The sequence below is a fragment of the Camelus ferus genome, chromosome 18 (assembly GCF_009834535.1).
Source record: "Camelus ferus isolate YT-003-E chromosome 18, BCGSAC_Cfer_1.0, whole genome shotgun sequence".
Classification (NCBI taxonomy): domain Eukaryota; kingdom Metazoa; phylum Chordata; class Mammalia; order Artiodactyla; family Camelidae; genus Camelus; species Camelus ferus.
The window spans coordinates 33,513,693-33,533,811 of NC_045713.1; the positions used below are offsets into that span (position 1 = coordinate 33,513,693).

Consider the following 20,119-nt stretch of genomic DNA (forward strand, 5'->3'; position numbering starts at 1 on the left):
AACAGGTTTCTACTGTATAGCACAGGGAACTATATTCAATATCTTACAGTAACCTATAATGAAAAAGAATATGAAACGGAATATATGTATGTGTATGTATGACTGAAACCTTATGCTGTACACCAGAAACTGACACAACATAGTAAACTGATTATACTTCAATACAATCTCCTGGAATTTCAAAAAAAAAAAAAAAGGAAAGGGGCTTCTGACACACGCAACCACATGGAAGACCTTCAAATGCATCAGGCCAAGTGAAAGAAGTCAGACTCAGAGGCTACATATTTTATGATTCATTTGTATGACATTCTGAAAAGGCAAACCCAGGGACAGAAAAGAGATCAGCAAGTGCCCGGCACTGGTACTGGGAGCAAGGGTTGACGGCAACGGGGCAGCACGAGGGAATGGAGGGGCAGTAATATAAATGTTCTATATCTTATTCAATGTCTTGTAATAGCCTATAATTTAAAAAATATAAAAAAGGAATATATATGTATAACTGAATCACTATGCTGTACACCAGAAATTAACACAACATTGTAAACCGACTACACTTCAATTAAAAAATAAATAAATGTTCTATATTTTGATTATGGGAGTGGTTATACCATGCATTTGAGAGACTATACCCTAAAAAGGGTAAATTTTACTGCATACACTGTAACGTTTATCTCGTAAGCCTGGTTAAAACACATACACACACACACACACACACACACTATACAGAGGTAGTACCACTACACACCCACCAAAATGGCTAAAATTAAAGACAGATCATGCCAAGTATTGATAAGGGCACAGAGCAATGGGAACTCTCATCCGTGGCTGGTAGGAACGGTTTTTTTGTTTTGGTTTTTTTTTTTTTGTTTTTTCAAAAAAGGAGAGCGATGGGGTTCTGAGGACAGTCAGACCTGGACCTGAACTTGCCCCACCACTTAGCACTGTGTGACGTCGGTCAAGGCACTTAGGGTCTTAAGGCCCTGGCTGAGTCATCTACACATCGGATGACAGAAGTACACACCTGCCTACTTTATAGGATCGGCATAAGGCATAGAGGAGATGCTGTTTGTAAAACGTTCAGCACAGCACCTGGCACATAACAAGTGACCAATAATATTCAATTCTGCTATTCTTAATATTATTATCATTCTCCTTGGTACAGCTGTCTCTAGGCTCCTCGAGGAAAGGATGAGCCCTGCTGCTACAATTCTTGCCAAGCAGAAGGTCCTCAACACATGTTTGTCAAATGAAAGAATGAACAAAGGAAGTCACGTGGCAACGGAAGGCGTCGGGCCTCTATTTGAGGGGAAAGGCAGGAGGGCCGGCCACAGCCATCCTCGGGAGCGCTTGGCTTCAAGTGTTCGAGGTCTGATGTCTGAATTCTCAGCTTAAAACCACCACCTCTACATCTTTGAAAAGTTCAGGAGTTTTTCTCCACTTGTTCAGTGGCACTTGTATCAGTGGTCTCAGCCTCCCTAACAGCTGATTTACATTTCCCACATGTTAGAAAATGCTCAAAACCCATGTCAAATATGTGGGTTTCACAAATACCTCTGGGACAACCTAATAAAAGACCTCTTTGGGACTGAATCTTCTGCTTGGGAAGGTACTGTGGTGGTAGAAATGGACTGAAACGGAATTCATGAGTCAACGAACAAGGAGATTCCATACAGAAGACAAATCTTTCCACAAGGAGTTCCCACTAGAGGAGCCCTGGGCCGAGACAGTTCAATCAAATCACAAAGGCTGTGGCCAGCCCCTCCGAGGCTACCGAGAAACGGCTGTGTACCACCAAGAGGGGAACTGGTGGTAATTTGATGCAATGCCCCATTTCTAGAATTCCTTTTGCACAATACAGTGTCTGACTTTTCCTGGCAAAGCTGGCCCACCTGCCAGCAGATATCAGCAATTGGAAGAGAAGATCTATACGAAGAAAATCTTTTCAGTCCAATACTCAGATGAACTAAACACGCCCACCCAGCATGCCTTTAGCTGATGCGCTACTTTGAAGCCATCATTTCCCATAGCTCACTTCATTTCTTCACATTACAAGGCTTGGCAGAGAGGTGACTCACAAAGGCTGATGATAAAATGAATACGCTTTTCTCAAGTGTAATCTCTGGGAAATTAACAAGCACAGCTATTGAGTTCAAGGATCCTGGTACATAAGCAACTCCCCGAAAAGTCCTGCTTTTAAGTGCCTGCTTAAATCCCCAAGAAGGGCTTATAAAATGGAACAGTACAGTTTGCTCTTCTTCGTTTTCAAATGTCCTCATTAGAGAGATTGTTTAAGGGATTCGGTTATTCACTAAAATACTTATGAAGCGCCTATTATGTGCCAGACAGTGTTCTAGGGGATGGGGATACAGGATGAACAAGTCAAGCAACTTTGACCTCCTGGAGGTCACGTCCCAGTCAGGGTGACAGACAGAAGACAAGTGAACATCCCACACAATGTCAGGTAGTTGGGAGGGGACAGGCAGGAGATAAAGCACAGCTAGCGACTGCAGAGTGAGGAGGTAGTGCTATTTTGGAAACAGTGACTAGGAGAGACATCCAAGAAGAACTCTGAATGAAGCAGGGAGGGCACCATGATTGACAGCTGCAGATACAAACAACAAACAGCAAGTGCAAAGGCCCTGGGACAGAAGCATGCCTGAGGATCTACCAGGGAGACTACTAGCTCGCTTTTTTAAAAGATTGTCTTTTAAGGAAAACAGAACCACCACCACCAACAACAACAGAGGCAGCTAATATTTACTGGGAATTTATTATGTGCCTGGCACTGTGCCAAGCCCCTTACGTGGGCTATCTGATTCAGTCTTCACAAGCAGACAGGAAACTACGGTTCAAAAGTTAAAGAACCTACACAGGGTTATCAATAACCTGATATGACATACCAGGATTCTAAGAGATCTGTCTGCCGTGAGAGCCCATTTTTAACAAGTTGCCCTAGGGCATGTTTTATGTTAAAAAAAAAAAATCAAGTCTTTCCATTCAGCCATAATGTTTAAGAACAAGAAAGTTAAGGTCAATGGTGAGAACTTCAAGTGATCTTTCAAAAAAGAATTGTCCCGCCTAACAGCCCAGCCAGCAGCCTGGAGTGGCAAACACTTTCTCTTCCACAAAGTGCAGAGACTCAAGTTGGAACTTCTGCTTTCTGCAGAAAAATATGGGAGGAACTCCAAAACTGTTCCTTTGTACTCTTTGAAGATCCTTTTCATAGTTGCTTGGTTTTTATCCTGGACTGTTTCCATCATTCATTTTCTACCTAACTATATAGGTCATCTCTAAAGAGAAAGGAATGGGTTTTTAGGGGGAAAAAAAAATCAAGATAAATCCAATTAAAATACCCTTGAACACCCATCTCTTTCTTTTTTTTTTTTTTTAACTGTGGTAAAATACACATTACAGTAAATTTACCATCGTAACCATAGTTAAGTGTATAGTTCAGTGGTATTAACTGCATTCATAATGTTATACAACCATCAGCACCATTCATCCCCATAACCCTTTTCATCTTGTAAAACTTAAACTCTGGACCCATTAAACAATAACCCCTCATTCTCCCCTGCTTCTAGACCTTGGCAACCACCATTGTATCTTCTGTCTTTGTGATTCCAACTTCTCTAAGTACCTCATATAAGTGGGGTTGGACAGTATTTGTCCTTTTGTGACTAGCTTATCTCACTCAGCATAATGTCATTAAGGCTCATCCATGTTGACATGGATCAGAACTTCCTTCCTTTCTGAGGCTGAATAATATTCCATTGTACGTACAGACCACATTTTGTTCATCTGTTCACCCATCAGTGGGCACCTGCATTGCTTCATTTTAGCTACTGTGAATAATGCTATGAATATGAGTGTACAAATGTGTCTTTAAGACCCCGCTTTCGATCCTTTTGGATATACACCTGGAAATGGAATTGCTGGGTCGTATGGTCATTCTAGTTTTAAATTTTTGAGGACCATCCCTACTGTTTTCCACTATGGCTGTACCATCTTCAATTCCCACCAAGAGCACACAAGGATTCTAATTTCTCCACATCCTTGCCAACACTTGCTGTTTTCCATTTTTCTAATAATAGCCATCTTAATGGGTATGAGGTTGTTTCTCATTGTGGTTTTGATTTGCATTTCTCTAATGATTAGTGATGTTGAGAAACTTTTCCTGTACCTCTTGGCCATTCATGTGTCTTCTTTGGAGAAATGTCTATTCAAATCCATTGCCCATTTTTGAATCACACTCGGTTTTCTTGTTGTTGAGTTTTAAGAGTTCTCAATGTATTCTGAATATTGATCCCTTATCATATATATGATTTCCAAATATTTTCTCCCATTCTGTGGGTTATCTTTTTACTCTAAGGATAGTGTCTTTTGATGTATAAAATTTTAAATTTTTCATGAAGTCCAATTTGTCTGTTTTTTCTCATGTTACCTGGGCCTTTGGTGTCATATCTAAGAAATCATCACCAAATCCAATGTCGTAAAGCTTTTGTGCTATGCTTTCTTCTAAGAGTTTTATTGTTTTAGGTCTAATATTTAGGTTCTGGATCCATTTTGAGTTAATTTTTGCACCTGGTATTAGGTAAGTGTCCAACTTCATTCTTTTGCATGTGGATATCCAGTTTTTCCAACACCATTTGTTGAAAAGTCTATTATTTCTTCATTGAATGGTCTTGGCACTCTTGTAAAAACATCATTTGACCATATATGCAAGAGTTTATTTCTGGGCTCTCAATTTGATTCCACTGATCGGTATGTCTGTCCGTATGCCAATAGCGCACTGTTTTGATCACTGTAGCTTAGTAGTAAGTTTTGAAATCAGGAAGTGTGAGTCCTCTAGTTTTGCTCCCTTTTCAAGATTCTTTTGGCTTTTTAGGATCCCTTGAGATTCCATATGAATTTTAGGATGGGTTTTTCTATTTCTTCTAAAGCCCAATATTTATTTTATAGTCAGTATATTTTGGAAATATGCTGTGTATTTTTAGGAAAAAATCTCAGATTTTGGATCAAATCTGTCATGCTTCTAGATTTTATCACAGGTACAATGTTCACTGTCTCATCCAGACTCCAGCTCTCAGGAGGGTTATATATCTACAGGCCAGGAGTTACCTTGGCCAGTGGGATTAAAAAAAGAAATGCATAATAAGTAGTCACTCAACCACCATTTCTAAGGCTGTATATGGTGGCAAACAGTGCCTCCCGCCCAGAGAGTTGTATAGTGCACGACCCACCCAACTGGACACAATAGCCTTCCCTGCTAATAACTTCTAGCACAGCATCCGTTCAACTCCACCCTCTCCAGGCATCATTCTTCGTCCTCTCTCCACTCTGCCATCAACATCTATGCCTAGGGCATACTTGCATACATTGTTGGTGCATGTAAATAGATTTAGAGGCTAATTAAATTCTAGCCTCTCTGGAAGGTACTTTAGCAATAATTATCAAAACTCTGCAAAAAAAGTGCTTACTTTTTGAACCATCAATTCCACTTCTAGCAATTAATCTTACAGCGAAAATGAGGTAAGTGTGCAAAGACGTATGCACAAGGATGCCCTTCATTATATATTTTATACAGAAAGAAAACGAGACTGTCCAAACAACTATGGTTAAATAAATTCTGGTTTGGTGCATTCACAGAAAGGACTATCACAGAGCCATTTAAATTTGTGAGACAGATCTTTGTGTTCTGACAGACAGATGTTCTCAATATATCACTAAAGACAGAGAGCAGGCACAAAACACTGTTGATTATCACAATTTTATTTAAAAAATTATTTATGTGAATAGGAAAAATTCTAAAAGGATGAATGCATCATATAATTTTAAAAACTTTTATGTATTATCTTTTTCCCACAATAGTAATGTATTAATTGAACAATAAAAAAAAGAAACAGGTTTTAGAAAAATTCGTTTCTTCGGCTAAGCTTCCTCTCTCCAACCAAGCCTCTAGCTGATATAGGCCAGTCTTTCCCTAGGACAAATTGGGATGGTTGCTCTGCCTGCGTGGACCCAGATTTTTATTTTGTACTAATAACCTCCTTCATGTGCAAGTCATCAACAGTCTAGAAATTTTTATATTGAAAATTGGGATTATCAGGACTCTAGCTGTGACAGAAATCCATCCTGAAGAGGATCCACCGGTACAGCTGAATCCAGGCGCTCCAACAACATCCTCCGGACTCAGCCCCTCCCCTGGTCTCAGCTCCGCGCGGCCCTGCGGTCACTTCTCCAGCGGCTCCTCACACAGTGGCAAGATGGTTGTTGAGAATCTAGCTCCTCAGCCACCCCCGTCACAGAGAAGCCTGCTCCGTCCCTACAACTCCTATGAGAATCCCAGAGTGGAGTTTCACTAGGTGCGACTGGCCTTCCCCTGCCCATCCTGAGCTAATCCCTGTGGCAAGAGAGACGGGACGTTTGAGTATCCAAGCTGGCTCAGGCCCACCTCCACATCGAGGGGAAGGAGGGACCCCGTATGCTTTGTTTACACCAAGCTGTTCCTCCTTGGGTGCCTCATTCACCCCAGGTCGGTTCACTGCTGACAAATCAAACTCTATTTATGATTGCATAACTGCACAGATTCTCATTGTTCTCTGCAGGGTCTCCGATTTTTTTTTTTTTTTTAACTTTGCAAAGCCACAAAGCGGGCTGCTGAAGCAACCCTGCACTGCACTATTCATCAAATAATGTTAATGATTGATGCCTTTGTGATTCTCAGTTGTCACGATGCCTGGAGGGGGAGCTGACGCTGGGAGGAGGGGAAGATAGCCTGCCACGCTGGTGTCTAGGCTCAGTTAGACAGAAGAAAATAAAACAAATGCGTAAAAGGCATAAAGCACAGGAGCTTATTTAGATAGAATCAATATTCAGTGGATTTATCTGGTGTCTGACTCCTAAATCCTTAAAGAAATTTCCATCTCATGGCCCATGAGAACCTCATATGAACATCATGAAAGAACAGTTTTCTCTGTCAAGTGGTACCTACTGCATCCAGTATCTCATAAGCAGAAGAGCACTATTGATGTTTGGCTTGTCACCAAACACACTTCAAAAAGAAGAATGTTCAGAGGACCAGATTTCATTCAAAATATCAAATGGATTTTAACCCCCTCCCCAAGTTTTGCATATTGAAACAATCTGGTTTTTCTAATCGTTCATCTAGTATTTCGAAAGAAGAAAGAGGAACACATCTACTCCTACAGAAGTGCTTAATGTCGAGAAATAGCTATCGGGAACCTATTTACAATGCTAATAATAACGTCACAACTACCAAGAATGGTTCACTTCAAATAGCCTTTCATTCGACGGGACATTTCTGTTCATGTGGTGGGTTAAAAATATTTTTATGAAACGTCTGGCTGGTTTTTATAATAACCAGTGAGGATGTCAGATTTCTAGATTTTAAAACTTCCTGGCAAGATTATTATTCAGTCTTAAAAAAAAAGGAAGGATGTTCTGACACATGCTACAATTTAGATGAACCTTGAGGACATTATGCTGAGTGAAAGAAGCCAGTCACAAAAGGACAGATTCTGTCTGATTCCGCTTACATGAGGTGCTTAGAATAGCCAAAATCAGAGAGACAGAATGTGGGAGGGTGGTTGCCAGAGGCTGGGGGAGGGAGGAATAGGGATTTAATGGGCCCAGAGTTTCAGTTTAGAAAGACGGATGGTAGTGATAGTTGCAAAACAATGCAAATGTACTTAATGTCACTGAACTGCACAATAAAAATTGGTAAAAATGGTAAATTTTATGTTATGTACATTTTACCACACACACAAAATTCTGTGGGAGACTCTATTTTTCCTTCATGGTGTTTGAAAAAGTACAAGTAAAGGTTTCTGGTCATTTCAAAAACTTCATGTTAAGTGTCTAAGGAGAGAGGGTGCATTACATGAGTGCTGGCTGTAAAAGTACCCTCCGTGAATTCCTGAAAATCTCTTTCTCTAGTCATAGGATATTGTAAGTGTTATTGACAAAACCAGGCCAGAAATCTGGAATATTACTCAGCCATAAAAAAAGAAATCTTACCATTTGCAATAGGATGGATGGACCTTGAGGGTATTATGCTAAGTGAAATAAATCAGAAGGATAAAGACAAATGCTGTATGATTTCACTTGTCTATACAATATTAAAAAAACAAACGAACCAAAAAGCAAAATAAATGAGCACCCCCAAACCAAAACAAAACAAACATAAAAGAACAGAAGAGCAGTTACCAGAGGGTAAGGGGAGGGGGTGGGGTGGGGGAGAGTGAAATGGGAAAAAGGGATCACCTGTATGGTGATGGTGGAAACGACATTTTTGTTGGTGAGCACAACGTAGTGTATACAAAAGTAGAAATATAATGTTGTGCCCGTGAAACCTACAAAATGTAATAAACTATTGTCACCACAATAAAAAGTAAGTTTAATAAAAAGGTTGGAGGATACTTTTAATGGTAACTGCAAAATAAGTTTTGGCAGAAATTCTAAATTACTCTTTAAGACCTATTTTACAGAGATCCTATTTCCGAGTTCTGGATGTCAGTGATAATATCCTATGTTTCAGATTCATCTAAAGGTTGTCCTCTGGGTCCTCCACATCACAAAAACTCCCCACCAGGCCAAATGCTGTAATTGCACGTGACTCCTACCAGATATGCTCTCCAGAAGGACTGGATGTAGAGCGCGGCTGCTTCTTCTGTCAGCAGGAGGGAGAGTGGGATTGCCGGCCGTGGGCTGAAAAGCAATAAAATGGTCATATGCCCATGAGAATCCACCCTTCAGCCTCAGCAGAGTCTTTGACAACATAATGGCCCCTCTGATTAAGCGCCTCATCTATCCCCATTCTTAGAAAGCAACAATGTCATTTTTGATAGAAAAGTTTAGGCTTGAGTTAGCATTTCTTTATTTTAAAATCTGGGATGGATTTTTTTGTTTTTAACCAGCATAACTTTAAATCGCTGTTAGCCTGCTCTGCTTTGAAGGACACAAGTTGGAAAGCTGGGTGTTAGTTCAGAAGGTGCAACGTACATGTTATTCATGTTACACATGGACATAAAGCAAGAAACAAAGCAGAAGCCACTTTATATACTGCATTACGACTGAGACATAATAAAGGGCTCTTTTCCCAGCTCTCTGTTGAAAGGGAATTAAGTAGTCCATTTCTTTCCTGAAAGCAGAATATTGGAATTTATTTCTGATCAGTGTGTATTTCAGTTTAACATGGTTTAAATTCCACGTTAAGTTCTTCTACTACATCTTAATAAGCAACATAATAGCTCAAGTGCTGAGTGAATTGACAGTGTCTGCTCTTGTGGGATTTTTAGATTGTGATGGGATTTCTGATCATAGACACCACATTTAAAAATCATGGCTAAATGCCCTTTTCTTTTTAGTTTATTTCCTAAAAGATTTTTAGAGATACTAACTGCTGAGATTTTACAAGTCTGACTTAATTCTGGTTCCTTATGTTTCCCCAAAGCACAGATAACTCTGAAAAGCCAAAAGTCAAGACTTTTCAGATACAGTACAAAGAAATAAACCTCTGAAAGGATGTGGGTCACATGGAGGCTGCTCTCAGGGCTGCCATATCTCCAGAAACGACTTTGCAATTGAACCTTGGCCTCAAGGCCCTCCCTAGTGACAGCTAGCGTTCGTGTTTACAGTAACTCTCACTGTACAGAGAGGCTGGCTAACCTGTCCAAGGTCACACAGCCTGTAACTCAATCCCGAAGCCCAGGCTTCCCTCACAATGCCATGCTGACACCGGACCTCAGCTGGGGAACCACCTCCCGATGCCCAGCCTGACAGACTACAGACCTAACTGGCAACATTGCACGAGTCTCCAAGATCTGAGATTTTATTTCTCTCTAAACTCAAAACTTAACAACAAGAACAATAGCATAAAGACTCTATTCAATATCTTGTAGTAGCCTATAATGAAAAAGAATATGAAAAGGAATGTATGTATGTATATGGACGACTGAAACATTATGCTGTACACCAGAAATTGACATAACATTGTAAACTGACTATACTTCAATTAAAAAATGGTTAAAAAAAATAAGAACAACAAAAAACCCCACCCTTGATACAGTATATTTGTGTGAATGAATACATGCTCTTTGGGATTATTCCAAAATCAAAGAAATCAAAGCTGGGAAGAACCTAGGGGGTTATCAAGAACGTTTCTAGCGAAAGCAGCATTGCCAGGTTCTGGGTCTCCCGCGGGCCAGTCCTTTCTAAGAGACCAAGGAAAGGAGATTCTTCCACTTCTTCAGAGAGACAATTACACCCTCAAAATGACAACACTGTTAGGAATCCTTCCCTAATGTTCCGTTTTTATTTTTGTTTGCTTTTTTTGTTTGTTCTGTTTTTGTTTTCACGTCTTCTTGCCTAATATCCAGTTTTCCGGGCTGTAATGGAGCATTTGTATTTTTCTGGCGGCGCATTGGCGCCTCACTTTTCACACTCAGTGTATCTCCTCATCCACTGTCCTTATTCTCTGTATCTCAGTTGTGGGACACCCAAAAATTACATCCTTGAAGTAATTCTCCTTTACTAGACAAGAATCAACGGCTTCCAGAGAGACTGTGGTGTGCTGGCAGTGAGTTGATGAGAATAATGCTGTCATGCATTAATACCAGCTGATGTGCACCAAAAGCTGCCCGGACTCCCCCCGCCCCCACCCCCACCCCCCCGCCAGCCCTGCTCCCTGTGCTCCAGCCGCCTCCTCCAGTGTGCCCTCCCACCTCTGGGCCTTTGCAGAGGGGCTTTCCTCTGCCTCCCATGTCCTCTTGCCCCCGGCCAGGGCACTGCATACAGCTGTGCAGGCTGTTCTCTGGTCGAGGGCACCCAGCAGATGGGCCGGGGGCCCTGAAACCCAGCCCACGCTCGGCCACACCTGCCCTACGGTAGGGTCACTTTTCCTAATCTGCTCAAAGCCACCTTGGGGCTGATATCTCGTTCTTCCGGTTCACTCTTATTCTTTCTTCCAGTCTCTACTCAAATGTTGTGGAAGGATTCTGGCCTTTGATTAGATCAGGGCCCAGTGGAGCTCTGTGTAATTTTTCTGTCTAGTCCTTGGCCCAATTTGGAGACTTAAATCTGTGTGATTATCTAATTAACATCTAAATCCTCAGCTGGTCTGAAAGCTCCACAAGGGCAGCGAGTGGGTCTGTGTTTGCTCCTTTTGGCATTTCCAGCACTTAGCACAACGTCTGGCACTCAGTAGACACTCAGCGAATCTTTGTGGGATGAGCCCCTGGCTGGCGCGGTGTACTGAGCACTTGCCACGCATTGCTGCATTAAATCCTCACGACGCTGACCATGAGCTGCTGTTGCCCTTCTTCTAGAGCGAAGAAACTCAGGCATAGAGGGGTAAAGCCAGTCGTTCAAGGTCACTGAGCATTTCCTGCTGAGAATGCAAACTGCCCAGGAAACACAGGGAGTGGCCCACAGAGAAGGAGGGCAGCTCCCGAGGTCATGTATATGGAATTCAGGGTCTGGTAGCTGCGAGTGTTAAATAGAGGAAAACACAGCCATTTGCCGAGAAGGAAAAAACGAGGGGAGAAAACGCTGTCACCATAGAAAATGCCGTCTTCGTGCATCCTTACAGTAATAACTTGGCAGGGCTTCATTTGCCTGAAGCCCCACAGGGAAACCCGACGTCAGGGCAGCAGAACAAAGTGCAGTTTGTCACTTGTATCCGAGGGGAGATTTGATGGCGCCTTTCCGTTCAGCTGCATTTTCCTGCTTTAAGTATGTTTTTCTCTAACTGATGGTACGAAATCCTCCAAGTATCAGTATTCCTGCATTGGAATAGCAGTCAAGGAAAGAATAACAAATCTGGGGACACAACAGGCCGGGCCAGCCCAACAAAGGGCTTCCACCGGTAATGAAACCCCAAACCCCTTTGCATCACAATGACATCTCAAAAAAAAAAATGAGATTTCTAATAGGCCTTTAAACAGTAATATGAGGCCACCTTTAGTGACATCCCTGCTTTCATGGCTAAAGAATGGGGCACTGTCTAGTTCCTCCAGCAAGTACGAGAAGGCCAAATGAAAAGGACTTAATCTTCAGAGAGCGGTCCCCAGGTATTATCAATCATTTCAGCAGGCAGGCCTGCAGGCATAGAAGCCAGGCCAGGCCCTTTCTCTTTTGGAATCAGTGCAACTGGCTTCAGGTCAAATAAAAATTGAGATTTAGCAGAGGCGACTGCTGATCATCGGGGAACTGGGGACGGGAGGGGAGGAGAGAGGAGATGCATGTGTCAATCACAGAAGAAGGCAGCCAAGGCTCCTCAAGGGCATGAATTGGACGTCCCCAGAGCAAATAGGTCTGCGCGTTCCAACCGGCAAAACAGGACTGCTGAGTGTGTTTGTAAGAAGAATTGTCTTAGTGGTAGTTCTCATTTGTTATGTCCTCCTTCTTCTCAAAAGTGAATTAAATATATGTGAATCACAACAACTGATGCTGTAATTCTGAGAAGGAACAAGAATTTATTTTTCTGATTGCTTGTGTATGTAAAATATGCACACACACCCCCTACATTTGGATGCTCAGTAAAAGATCTCAGGACCTAAAGAAGCTACAGTGTGCTTACAAAATACATAAGAGAATCTAAGAAATTAGTCTTTATTAATCTCTCCATCTAGTTCTAAGACAAAAGTACCAAACAAAATGGCGTTTAAGAAGAATGAAGCAGAAAGGGGAAATCCTTGTTTTATGTCTAAAACTGAATCTTGAAATCCAAATTTTTTCCCACTTTTCATTAGGTAAGAGAGTAAGTTATTTTCTTGTAACATGAAAACACAACCCATATGCAAAGCCATTTACAAAATGACACAGGCCCTAAGTCAACCATCATTCATAAAGCCTTTCACCAATTCATAAAGCCAGTTCCTGGTGACATTTACCCATCGTATTCAGCAAAAGAGGTTACCCAGTAGTCTCTGCCTTCACCTTAACTGGTTTCCCAAACATTCTGTGTTGGAGGCATCACAGTCTTGAGTAATGAACTTCAAATATTTGGAAGAAGTACAATAGATGCTATGCGGAATGGTACTTTCAGACTAGCCACTAGGACAGAATCTCATAGGATTCTGTGACGTCCAGCCTTCTACGGCGGAAGCAATAGCTCCGACAGCCAGTAGGGAAGAGCTGCCTGCGTTAAGCTCTAACAGCCTACAGCACACTTAGGCATCATGGTTCCTAGGACGTGATCTTGCTTCACCCCGTCACCAACTCCACCCTGGGAGACGATCAAGCAGTTATTACCCCAGCATCAGCCTAAATCACTCTCCTAGGTAAACACAGAGCCAAGTCCCATTCTACCAACCCCAGGGATGGAAGCCACATGTGGGTCCAGTTAACAGTGTTCACTAAACAACTCAGTGTAGGACCACGTGCACACCCTTGGGCTGCAGGTATAACCAACTCAAAAATCAGGCTGTGATACTTAAATGCTGTTTGATAAATATGCCCAGGTTGCTGATTTTGGACTTCTGGCCTCCAGAACTGTTAAGAGAATAAACCTGTGTTGTTTTAAGCCACAAAGGTTGTGGTAATGCATTCAGCAGCCACGTGAAAAGAATCCATCAACTAATAAATGGCAGGGCCAAGACTGGAACCCAGACGTGTCGGCCGTGTGCCTCACACGGGCTCCCCAGGCTTGTTCGCAGAGAGTCACCTAGAAAAAACAGGCAGAAGGGGAGGAAGCAGTACCGTGTGCCCCAGAGAAGGGGCCACCCACACGACAAACTTCCAGTGAAAGGGAGACGCACTGAAGATTTATGTATCCCAGCGTGTCCTGAATTCAGGAAATAGCTCTCCTTCCTTCCAGTTTGAAGACGAAAGCTAACATAAGGAGCAAAGATGATTCATTATCCTCATGAGACTCTGGCCTCTGCAATTACCGAGACAGAAATCTTCTATAAGACAAAATGAATTAAAAGGATTTTCTCCTTTCAACAGGGCATGACGGCACATTTTCTGCCAAGCTACCATTTAACTGTGATCTCTAGTGCAAAATGCATGCCATTTCCTGTCCCATTTTGAAGGCACCAGCGTTTTGGGTCCCACTGGTAAGTTCAGCACAAGCAGACCATCATATGGCTGGTGCTTGTCCTCAAATGGCACAGTAGCACTTCTGTTTTCACCTCAGTTTTTGGTCATAAGATATCTTTCACCAACCTGAAAGTATCGTGGATTTTTCTTTTCTTCCCTTTTCCTTTATCCAAGGGTAGAACTTAGCTGAAAAGACATTTTGCCCAAAGCAATCTTTCTTTTCTCTTCTAAACACAATCTTTGTCTCATTGAAAGTCTCAGTTTTAATGATGTCTTTCATGAACCTTCTCCCCTGGGACACAGGATCAGAGAGGCAGCAGCACGCTTTGGTTCCTTGTGTTTATTTAGTGATTTATTTTTGAAAATGAATGGGACAGAGGCTTTTCGGTCAAAATAAAAAGCGAACTGTTTCCTGTTCTTAATATGAAAACAAATAATTTCATTGCTTCTGATTGGCTGGTTAAGTCAGGACTATACATCACAAAAGAGGATGGGCCTGGATTCATAAATGGGAGTAAGGCCAGCAGGAGATACGATGTAATCCACCGCTGTTGAAAGGTTGGGAAGAAAACACCCTCCTCGGGCTCTGGGCTAAGCATGTGCAGATCGTATTACTGCTCCCAACTATCACTCCTTTCCTTGTAAGAGAATCATGTGTCCCTGCTCTTTGCCATTCGCCTTGTGATTTCTCCCTGGGAGTGGTGTCAACTTCCCTATAGCACTGATACCGAACTTGGCCATGGGACTTGTGTTGACCAATGAAATGTGAGCAGAAGTGATGTTCACCATTGTGTAGCTTGGCCCTTACTCTTCTCCCTCTGCTATGAGTGTGAGGGAGGGTGCTGCTCCTTCATCCTGGGGCCCGGAACAAAAACAGACGTGGAGCAGGGCCAAAGGGGACACACAGCCAACATAAAACAGGGTGAAGGATCAATCTTTGTTGTTATAAAGCCCTGAAATGTAAGAGTTGTTTGTTACTGCAGCAAAACCTAGATAAAGCTGGCTGATATAGAATACTGGAGGGTAGCTGGGTAAATATCACGTAGGAGAACATACCAGTCAGGACTTTTTCATTCGCAGGTATCAGAAATCTAACTCAAACTGGCTTAAGCCAAAAAAAAAAAAAAGAAGAAGAAGAAGAAGAAAAAGAAAAAAAAAAGGTCATTTAACTACTAAAGGTAGAACTGGCTTTAGGCATGGCCAGATAGGGAGGCTCAAAACAATCCCATAGGGATTCAGGCTCCAGCCACCTCTCAGCTCTGCTGTTATCCCAGGCACAATCTCTTTAGATGGTTGCCCTCAGCAGCCCAAGCTGATAGCCACAAAGCTCCAAGCCTAGAGGGAAAGACAGAAAAATTTTCCTGGTGGCTTCTTAAAAAATCGTGGATGTTCTCTAATGGAACCAATTTGGGAGCAACCATGTTTGGTGGTCAGGGGGATTCACTGCTCTGATTGGCCAGGCCTGGGTCACATACTCAGCCCAGAGCCAGAGGTGGACTCAGCTCACTTTTTGTGTGAACTGAGAATGGGAGAGGGGTGATCCTTCCAAAAGCATAGGGAGTTCTGCAAACAAATGAAGAGAAAATCAGTGCAGGGCTGGAAAAAACAGACATCTACCACAGAAAGCAAGAAAATAGAATAAAAAGAAATAGAATAAAGATCCTTTCATTTTACAATTGTTTTTAATTCTTAAAGTAACTCTTCAGACAATAGGAAAGCTACCATAAATACAGAGGAGCAGATAAAAGCCATGTTGCTGCCATTTGGAGTGAAACAGCCTTTTGAAAGACTTTTTAGGTCTAGAGTTATTTAATTCTGTGATGATTCTTGATTTTAAAACATTTCCTTTTCACTGTATAGTTTATTTAACAAATATGCATATTGTCTCTATGATAAATCTTAGTTATTTTGATAAACCTAAGAGAATTAGGGTTATCAATGTCTACATAAAATAGCTACATAAAAATGCAGTTCTTAAGAAAAGAGTCATGGAAAAGAAATGGGTAACTGAGAGGGGACGTGCAGAGTGAAGAGTATGTTAAATTACGGTGACCTGTGGGAGAAGACCCACCATTTCTGTGATAAGCAATTGGCAGCCACCCGTGACAAATGACTGCAACCTACCAGCTGTGATCTGACAAAATAATGACATGGAGCATCAGAGACAGCTGAGCTTGGTAGAATTTGTCTTTCCAAGAACATTAAAATAAGACCCAAACTCATATTTTGGTTGGCTCCTTGGGCTAGTAGATAAGATTATTTGAGGCAATGAATGCTAGCACATATGATACCCCAAGGAGTGGCATCTTACACAGGAGCTGACTTTCAGAGTAACTCAGAGTACACTGGAGGCTCAGAGCAAGCTCATCAAATAAGCACATAAGATGAAAATCACATTTAGTCAAAATTTCCCCTTAACACACTTTAAGTCACCCGTATAAAGACATAGCATCTTTCAATCAGGCTCATGTAGTCAGTCCCCGCCTCTCCCCCCGCCTCCACCCCCCAGTCTTAGTACTGATCACTCTAAGTACCAGGTGACAGATGAGACAGGAGAGCAGAGTAATTCATCATTCTCTTAAGGGCACGGACTCTGGAGCCAGGCTGCCTGGGGTTCAGATCCTGCCTCTGCTATTTACTAGCTTGCGATCTTGGGCAAAAAATTTACACCTCTTGTGCCTCAGTTCTTTCTCTCAACTACGGCTGTCGCCGGCACAGCTGGAACCCATGGACTATCCAGCATTCCCTGACATGTCTCAGCCTCCTTGGCAGTTGGTTTGGAGCCATGCTCTGTGAGGAGAGGTGAGAAGGCTAAAAACTAGGGTGCCTCCTCGATTCTTTTCTTCCTTTGCTTCAATGACTTCAAATATGACCCGTTTCAAATGGCTATAATTTATAGAAGAAGGCTGTCCAACCTGTATCAGTCTTTGTATAAGTAAGACATAAGCTGTTATTGGGTATTTTGCTAGTGTTTATAACTGAGACCTAGCCTAGACTAGCCTGATTAATACAGTGGGGAAACAATAGTTCTTACCTTGTAGGGTTGTTATGTGAGTTAAATTAGGTAATATTTATTAATTGTTCAGGATAGTATCTGTGTAAACACTATATAAATGCTTGGTTGGCAGATAGGTAGATAGGCAGGTGGGTCATGTAGGTAGACAGACAGGCAGAAGGAAGTAGCTGCCTGATGGGCTGCTCATGTTATGAGTGTCACAAAAACTGAGGACAAGTAAGGAAAGAGCTGAGTCCTGTGTCCTATTTTATGCTTCACCTCCGGAGTACAAAGGTGAGCAGAATTGCCTGCATTAAAAAAAATCTTATCCCTCTTTCTCTCTCCCTCTTTCTCTTTTTCTCTCTCCTTCCCCCAAGAGTACAACATTGAATTAGCATAAAAAAGTACATATATACTTGGCAATCCAAGCACACACACAATCTGTCTGTCCATGAAGACATGGACCGTGTTTGTCTGTCACGGTTCCATGGCACATAGTAGGCATCCAATAAATGGTAGCCAGCCAGTTTATAAATATGCCTGTTCCATGATTTTAGAACCCATTTAAGCATTTAATAAATATTATATGAATAGATAAACAAATAAATTAAAAATAACTCCCTTTAAATAGCTGAAGTACACCCATTGGTATAGGTATCAGTAGTGGGAAAAAAAAATGTACTCCCTGAAGAGCTGGCACCAAATTCCTCTTGGGTAAGGAATCAAACTTGTTTAGATGAAAGACCATTTTACAGATGGAAAAACTGAGGCTCAGAGACCTTAAGTCAGCTGTGCCGGGAATAAAACAGCTGGAAGCAGTAGAGCTCAGTTTAGAATGCAGAGTTGTGATTCCAGAGCCCAAGCTCCTAACCCCGACACTCCACTGCCACTGCTTTGACTTTCAGGACACTTTTTTTTTTTTTTTTTCCAGGACACTCTTATACCACATGTGATAGCTCCAGGATTTGACTTCTTCAACCCACCCCTACAAGCCTTCTCAGATACTTCATTATTCATGCTGATGTCACCTCCAACACCATGGCCTCCAGGCCACCTGACGCCATGACCCCCATCTTCCTTTGGGACAGTCACTCAGTAGAACAGTCACATCTTAGAATGGGTCGTTCCTGAAGACTGTCGCATCTCAACTTCCCAAATTCCTGATCTGATCATAACCTTCTCTAGCCTTTTATCTTTCCCACCTACTCACTTCTATTTACGTTGGTTTCTCCCCTTTCGTGAGACTAGGATTTGGGTTATCGGTGTCCATCTAGAACAAGGCTCAGCAAACTATGGCCCATGGGCTAAATGTGGCCCATCCCTAATCTTGTAAACACAGTTGTGCTGGAATACAGCCCTGCCCATTTGCTCACATGCTGTCACATATGGCTGCTTTCATGCTACGTCTGTGGGTTTGAGGAGCTGCAGCAGAGACCTTCTGTGGCCTGCAAAGCCTAAAAAGAATTACTATGCTGACTCGACCTAGAAAACCATTTTCTTGCTCCCCAGGGACTCCGAGATTATTGAAGCCATATTCTTAGGGCAAGCCCAAAGCTCTGATCATATTAATCCTCATTCTCATTGTTGCTAGGGAGATCTGGGTTTGGTGTTGGCGCGGGGCAGGGAAGAAGAATGAGGTGGATGAGAGGGAACTGGTTGATGAGCTGTGCACATTCAGAGCCAGGTCTCGACATGGGTGACCAAGGCTTCCCAGCACCACGAGGCTTTTCACAGGGGCCCATACCTGTCGCTCTGTGCACCCACCAACCCCTGCCACTCCAGGGCCATTCTCCTTCCGTGCCATTTGGGCATCTCAGCATAATCACATGAAAATTCAGTCTCCTCCACTGTCTGTCGCTCCTGCCATCTCTAGCGGAGAACGACCCTCACCCCTTCCAGTTCACTGCCTGCCGGTCAACTGACAGGTGCCTCCTTGCTCACTGCACCTCCGCCATTCAGTCAGGTGCTCAGGGAGAGTTTTGAAACATCTTATTGTTTCTTTTCCTTTTACTGTTTTATTGTGGAAAAATTTAAAGATATAAAAAAGTAGGCAGGAAAAAAAAAATGAACCCAGATCACCATCCAGCTTCAATTACACTGTTTTCCATGTCAAGTCACTCAGTGGAATGTCCCCTTAACCCTACTCACTGACATCATATGATTTTATATTTCATTCATAAATATTTCAGCATGTTTCTCTAAAAGGTAATAACTTTTTTATCATGACTATTATGAAATCATTATTATCATACCTTAAATGAAATAACAATAAATCTTTATATCATCAATTATTTATTAAGTGTTCAAATTTTCAACTGCCTCCTAATTTTTCCTTTTAGATTGTTCCTTTGAATCTGGATCCCAATAAGATCCACTGAAATTTCAAAACCCATATGGAGCCCACCAACCCCATCTTAGCGTTTCCAAGTTTGGTGTGTTTCTTACTTCCAATATGAATACATGATATAGTGTTTCTTTCTCTACCTGGAAACTGGTTGTTAAATCATTAACATAATTCAGAAAATATGGTAATTTATGAGAAAAAATATAAGACATTATTCTTAGAAAACTTAACAATGCTTTCTCGTATACTTAAGATCCTCTAAGAGAACAAAACTTTCGGCCCCAGACTGTCTCTTTGGCATGAGGATTATTTGGGGCTGAAAACAATCAAGGCCCAAAAGACTCAGGGAGAAACTTTGACCTTTCTCTTAACTGCCCAGAAAGAATTTATATAGAGGGCCTGTGCCTGGAATAGAGCTATCACCAGAGATATCTGCAAAGAATGTGGGCTACTGTTGTGGGGGAACTCTTAGAGATCAGAGTCCACTCTCTGTCCCATTGTCTCTGCCTGGCCCTCAGACATTTATTTACCAAACATTTGCTTTTCCATCTTCATGTCAATTGCCTTCCACCCCTTTGAAGTCCCAGATCCCTACCCCCAACATCCTCTACTGTCTTTAGCTGAAGATGGTATTTAAAGTGAGGGTTTCAGTCATTGTAGTGAGTTACTCAGTTCTGGATCTCTCCTGTGTGTGCATATTACTCAACTTTTGTTTGATT

At 42.1% G+C, this 20,119-nt stretch overlaps 1 protein-coding gene across 3 annotated transcripts in view; it reads right to left on the reverse strand.

Moving 5' to 3' along the window:
• IQCK (IQ motif containing K) overlaps positions 1-20,119 on the reverse strand; it is a 110,479-nt gene that overhangs the window by 49,258 nt on the left and 41,102 nt on the right. For 2 of the 3 annotated variants that reach the window (XM_032460942.1, XM_032460941.1), the window contains exon 7: positions 8,643-8,727. In XM_032460942.1, the coding sequence (XP_032316833.1) occupies positions 8,643-8,727 (85 nt within the window). Of the gene's footprint in view, positions 1-5,925; positions 6,332-8,642; positions 8,728-20,119 lie in introns of those variants that run through there. The other variant, XM_032460943.1, reaches the window with a different exon arrangement.